Raw genomic sequence first — 7162 nt, 5'->3', positions numbered from 1 at the left:
CTCTTTTTAAGTTTTATTCAAGCAATGCATAATAAGATAGATGAATAAGACATATGGACTAGAAGCGAACACAACGTGCATATGGATAATCATATTAATATTTTAATATTTGGATTTCATTTCTAATGTTTAATTAATGGAGTTAAAGTCATGTTGTTAGTAAATTACAATAATGATATAAAATTGCAAGTACCTAAACAAATTGTATTAAACGGGTTAAGCAATATTAGCACAGAACATATTCCAAAGCTGCAAAAGACGGCGATAAATATCCTGATGGTCAAGTTTGGCACTTTATACTGTATCAAGGCTGTACCGGACAGACAGTAAGTCCGACTCATCCAAACTTCAGCACAGGATCCCTTAAAAAGTCCATGAACATTCGACTCCACAGCATGTACCTTCACCGCAGCTCCAGCAAGTTGGCCGGCAGGCATATTCTCGACGAATTCGGGGCTGACCTGAAAATAGTTTTCAACAAGTGTGTTTACTAATATCATTATACATGTATAAAAGCTATTTCAATTTGATATTGCGTCATAATGAATGTCCAAATTTAACTCGTTTGATTTTCGAACGCCTCAACGTTCATTATAACCATTCACTTTTCAGCTAATCTCCGAACAGTGTGCTTGTTAAATGATACTTGAAAGTAACATATTTTATTTAATAGACACGTATGAGTGAGTATATGTACAATGCATGAATAAACGTTCTTTGCAGTTTTAACAAAGCACAATATATTAGAAATAGCTGAGACCAATTGCATAAACTCACCCAGGAAATAGATAATATCAATATGCTGTTGCAGACATCTTTTACATCTAAGTACATGCCATGTTCAACTGTTATGGTCAGTTCTTATCAAGATTAGTATGAACAAGCTTACATGGCGCGTATTTCTCGGCAAACACCGCCTTTCCTCGGCAAATCCCGGCAAGCCACGGTGACAGCTCTTCATCGGTCATCGCTACTCGTTCTGTGCAGGTCAAACTCCCTTCCACGTCATTGATGGTCTAGTAACGAAAGAGTATACATGCAAACACAATAGCATTTCACAAATGCGCCAATTTAAATGCATCGCCATTCCTTGGCAATTCTCCGCATTAGTCTCATAAAAAGCTCTTCATCTGTCAAGACTACCCGCTCAAAACACATCAGTTCAGTTCTACTGCGAGCCTGTATATTAAAGCTGCACTCTCACATATTGGACGTTTTGACAACTTTTTTATTGTTTGCCTTGGAACGAGCCATTTTTGCGAATATCCATGAAAACCAGTTATATAAGACTGCTGACAAAAAATCAGACAGCAGATTTTTATATTTAAGTTAAATATTTTTTTATGCATTTTTCTTAAACCGTTAGTAACGGTTTAGGCCATAAAACATTACTTTTCGAACGGAAATATGAAAATCTACTATCTGATTTTTTGTCAGCAGTCTAATATCACTGGTTTGCAGATATTTACGCAAAAATTTGCTCTTTCCAAGACAAAAAAATAAAAAAAAGTTGTAAAAAAGGTAAATCTGTGAGAGTGAAGCTTGAAATAATCTAAATGTTACTACAACTTTCGGAAAACACGACTGTCTCCTTGTAAATGACTGCCAGCCTAATAGACAAATTAAACCACAGGAATTTTACTCAGTGTTTCATGTGAAATGAAATGTTCAGGTCATGATCCAATACTGACAGAAACAACGATTTGCCAGGTACAGTCATTAACCAATCATCGTCATCCGCGTCGTCATCATCAACAAAAAACATTTTTGTATCAACCTATTTTGTGCCCATTTAATAGCTTTCTTTTTCTTCTTTTATTACCGCTCAGCACTTTATACATGTGAATAGAGGTAGATATTATATTATAATATAATTATGCTATAAACAACAACAACTAATGAACCAGGTTTTTGGGGTCAGATGTTGAAGCATAATATAATCGAATATGAAAAGACATAAGATACATTTTACAATAAATAATTATAGCAGAGCTATTCATCTTTAAATACTAGGTTATAATTATATTGACTTCATTTCTATGAATAACTGGTAAATATTTCCTTCTTTCATTTGACTGTTGCCTACTGCAATACAACAGACAGCCAATCGTTGGCGTTCGCGCCACGACGCTTTTGTTTTTTCTACAACAGTGTGTGTATACTACGTGATAAACTGCGTCATAAATGATACGTCGGAATGCAATATTTTGCTTCGAATGAAGACTTTAAACAAAGATAACTTTACATTTTCTTCACCATTTTAAATTATTCATAGCGCAGTAAAAGCCGCTTACGGAGCCCAGTCCCCCCCCCCCCCCCCTTTCGGTCTTTTACCAGAGTTTGATTGAGAGTGTTGTTTCTTAAAACACTTTGACAAACCATTTCACGATACGGCCGGCTGACGGAGCACTGTCAAAACATGATCTTGAAAACAGGCTTGTCGAAGCGTTTGATGAAACTTACCTTATCAAACTTCGGTAATAAAACGAAAGCGGGGCTCTTTAAGCGGCATAGACTGCACTTTGTTTTATTTAAAATGGTGTAGTTAAAGAAAACTTATCTTTGATTTAAGTCATTATTTAAAGCAAATTGTTGCCTTCCGACGTAGCATACATGACATAATTTATCACGTGGTATACACTGTACAACTATGACAAAATAACGCAGTAAAAGATTACCTGTTGAAGTTGTCTGACGTTGCAAACTTCATTCTCTCCGGGAATATTGACGATGACGCCCTGGAAAGAGAATGGAATGAGTTAAAACATCCTCGGCACCCCAGCGGATTCATAACCTAAAAGATATGCTTTGATATGGAGTTAAACATGCTAACGTACGAAGTGCAAAAAACACGAATGTTTAGGTTGAAGAGTCGAAAATTGATAGATATGTTTTAGAATAATAAGTTGTGCTTGTGTTTTATATATACACATGTATATATAAATATATATTGATTATAATAATTTACTTCACTTTTTAAATTATATTATTTGATGTATCTATGATGTTAATCAGTTGCTTATATGAATGTATTGGACCTTGACTATGTTTAGAAACATGTTTCGTAATTATATTATGTATACGCATGGGCATTTTTGTCTAGATGTATTTGGAAATAAACTGTAAAACTGTATTATTTTCTGAGCAAACGAAAACGTCTGAGCTGAAAACGAACTTATTATAGGCACAGCCAGAACGTGATCGCCCTCAGAGTGGACAAACACTCTTGATTACGTTGTTGAATCACGCTGATTATGACCAAAAAGTCTACCTCGCCTTTCAAAACGTGGGTGACGTCAAGGACGTTGCCGTTTGGAGTTTTGTACGTCAACGTCTTGTTCTCTCCTCTCACCGAGATATCCACGTCAATATCACCCAAGACGTCGTCATCACCCAGTTGGAGAAATGGCTGAAAACAGCAAATATTTTTCTGAGTTATCGCCTTGAAGTAAAGATCTTCAGCTTATGCATAAATTCATAAATATTTCACATTAAAAGAGACTTGATCGTTCCCGTTTTATTGGGTCAGATTTCGAAAACAGGGTCATCTTCTTTCAATTTAAAACATCATCGAATCGTCACATTCGGGCTAGGGGTAATACTTTTTGAAAAATGGGACTTTAAAATGCTTTTCTTGCCAAAAAACTGAGTAACCCTATTGAAAATTAAAATATTTGTAGGTTTGGATTAAAAACATTCTGTTGATATGAGTATCTACTACTTGGTGTTCGCTGTTAGTTGATAAAGATAAGTGAAATATCCCAACTTTAACAAAGTTTAAAAATAAATCGTTGTCAATATAGCATTTGTGAGTGTGAGTCCAATAAGGCATATGAACCGCCTCACGCCGAAAAATTATCACTGACAGTAAAAATGACAGTTTCATGCTGTAACAAAGAATTTTGTGGCACTCAAAGTGTGACACTATTATAAACTACATATACATTAGTAACACACAATGTGTGCAAGGTTTTAAATAAATAACATAACATTTATTCAGCATTAAATGTTATAGCATGCATAGCCAGAATGCAAAACATATGAAACAAATCATCGTGAAGAGCAAAAGACATAGTCAATAGAGAAGTATACTATTAAAATAGTATCAAGTTCTTAACATAATTAGGTTCTCGATCGTAACAAAGTTGCATGATATAAATATTTACAAACACTTTGAATAGCTTTTCCGTTGTTTGGGGACAAAAATGTATAAATATTTTTTGTTTTGTTGGCCAATGGCAAAACTATGTTTTTAAGAATTGTTCTCGTCGATTATAATATTTTGGACAAACTAAAAAGAAAATGATATTCATTTTTAAATTCAAGGTACCTTAATTTACGGTCTTTCACTTTTTTCACCCGTTCGTATGATGACAAAACTTGACGAATTCAAAAATAAATTCTAATATCTAGTTTTTCGTGCATTCTTACTGATAAAATATTTTTAAGAAAATGCTATTAAACCATTTTTATCTCATTAGCTGCATGTTGTATTAAATCACAGCCAGAAGAAATGTTGCAACCGATAGAATAAACATTGCATTAAAATAAGACGAGACAGGCTTTTCATCTAGTATTTATATTTGCTTATTAATCCAATAAATGATAATGTAGTCGAAAAATAAATGTAAAAGCTCGCCCATACCGTTGCAATGGTCGCACCAATGACAGCAAACAGAATCAGTGCAAACTTCATCATCATGGCTGCAATGAATTTCAACGTGACAATATTTATGAAGGCAACCGGCATTCGATTAATAGTATAACTGTATCAATAACTATTTGAAAAACTACAGAAACAAGTCCAGTAGTCGAAAGTTAAACTAAATTTGACGAAAATAATACATTTATTTTATATATTATCTAAGTGAACAAAAAGCAAGTTCAAGAGTACAATTATCATTAATTTGCGCTGTTTAGCATCGACTGCTTCATAATGAATAACAATATATTGCATAATTAGCAATTATGAAATAATATTTTTTCTTACCGTTTATCTCAACGTTCGTCATTGGTAAATAACAGGTAAACGGCAACGCATCCCCTTAAATACAAATTCCTTTAAACGCCACTTGAATGGCTAGCCAATGGTACAGCATTCTTCCTCTTACCTTTTTAGAAAATACTTAAACTGTAACTGAGCTTCCTAACGAGGGATTAATTAACGTCGTTTTAAGTACCATTCATTTTTATGTTTCATTCTTATAACATGTCGGAACAATTACATCTTATTGCATAAAATCAGAATGCGTTTGTTAGCCCAAAGTGAGCAAAGTTATAAATTTTTCATATACAACAATTGAGGACACATTCACTAATTGATATTGTCAGGTGTATTTGCATTAAAACGATATTACAAGTACATGAATATGTGTCCATGTTTAAATATCTTGAATGGAAACTCATTTGACGATCTTCTTGTATTTGCAGGCTATTGTTTGCTGCAAAATTTGAACGTAGTTACATTCTAGGACCATGATTACGAACAGTCTACAGTCTGTGCTCAAACTCAAGTTGCAAAACTGCTAATATTCTATTCATTGTCACTATACCTTCTCTTTATGAATTGATAATAAAATATAGTTTTTTAATACGATTCGACTTTTTACTGTTTTTTACAAAATAAAATTGTAAAACGAATGGAATAAAGAGGATTCTTGTGATTTACAAAAAGTGCTTTTCCGAGTCATAGTCTAGTCTCTGATTTCAGACCGTTAAATATCATGGCTGTTGGAGGCCACGTGTCTGATCCAATGAATCTTGACGGCGCTTGGTCAGAATGTAACGTATACCAATGCAATCTAAGTCAGAACTGATTACTGCTTTTCAGTCGTAGAGGGACTTAACTCGACCCGTATTAAAGCTTGAAATGTGAAATGTTCACACTCTCTTGTTGGCCAACATGTGGATTAAAGTTTGAATGGACACATTTCAAACGTTTCTTTAGCAAACTATATTTGATTTATGGCGAAGTGTCGATTCGGCGCCGACAACAACAAAGTAATCACAATACCTCTTCCCTTTACTTAATTTAATATTGTTTACATTTCCATTCGGGAAATTTAAGAATTGTTTAGCATCGATGTATCCATTATAGATGTAGTACTTGTTAACCGATTTACCGTTTTAACAAGTTCCATAGTTTTCTGCCGTTTCTGTGCGTCTGTGTATGTATACATTGTCATTTTCTGAATTATATACCTGCATAATCAAGAATATGCAAATCTGTACCAGTTCAATTATATATTAAAATACATTATTTCAGATTTTGTTGAAATTAAAGATTTCACGAGTATTTAAGCATTTACAGAGCGTACTATTTTGACCGCTTTACCGTGTACGATTTTAAAGTAAGGATCTGATATGCCTACTTAATAATGATCGTTGGCCCTGAGTCCTAGTTCAAAAAACAACAGACAAGCTTATACAAACCCATGTCAACAAACTTTTCCATTTGAATAAGAAAGTGGTTGATCTTGTTTACTTATTAAAGAAAAGACTTCAATGACCGGCTCAGTTCTACTCCTTAAAAATGGTGTTAATGATGCTTGACCGTAAGTGTAGAAATGTGATAAATCTTGAGATTTTTCTTAAATGCCCATAAATTTTATCTTTTTTATAAGAACGCTCGTGACTTCCTAAAGGTTTTTAATTGGGTAAAAGCCTCACGAAACACTTACATGTAATGACAGTTATTTGCATGGTATTTAACTTCACTGGCTCGTGATGAACAACCAGCTGTCATTTAATTGCTTGCATGATTTGACACTTAATCTCATGATTTTTTTTAAAAACAATCCAAACAATAGGTATGTATGCATGCCTTATTTGTATGCAAAGAACCAGGAACAAGAAAAACGCCGTTTATTTTAAACGAGAATATTTTTTTTATTATACAGGGGTTCTAACGGCTGATAACTGTAAATCCAGTAATATATCTAGGGATCTGTTTAAATATGATGCACCAATCAATTGTAACCACGGCCCCCCAGGTCCGGAGACTTTGACTTTCGGTCCAGCCAAGCCCGGGTAAAATCCCCGACCTGCGGGGAAGAACTGCTTGTAAAATCCCCCGCACCCTAGGTAAGGTCCATGGCGACCCCGCTATATTTGGCGCGAGGAAAAAACCACTGCATTCACCCGGAACTGCGGGCCCACCTGG

At 34.4% G+C, this 7162-nt stretch overlaps 1 protein-coding gene across 1 annotated transcript; it reads right to left on the bottom strand.

Annotated features, from left to right (window-relative positions):
• On the bottom strand, positions 1–5074 carry LOC128206664 (uncharacterized). The gene is made up of 6 exons (XM_052909269.1): positions 4991–5074; positions 4646–4704; positions 3272–3409; positions 2679–2738; positions 890–1016; positions 1–461 (listed from the first exon to the last, which is right to left on the bottom strand). Exons 1-6 carry the CDS (start codon positions 5010–5012, stop codon positions 364–366), a joined length of 504 nt encoding a protein of 167 aa, XP_052765229.1. The 5' UTR covers positions 5013–5074; the 3' UTR covers positions 1–363.
• Between the last annotated feature and the right edge of the window lie 2088 nt (positions 5075–7162).

This window comes from Mya arenaria, chromosome 10 (assembly GCF_026914265.1).
Source record: "Mya arenaria isolate MELC-2E11 chromosome 10, ASM2691426v1".
NCBI classification, from domain to species: Eukaryota; Metazoa; Mollusca; class Bivalvia; order Myida; family Myidae; genus Mya; species Mya arenaria.
This window is presented reverse-complemented; position numbering and strand designations above follow the sequence as displayed.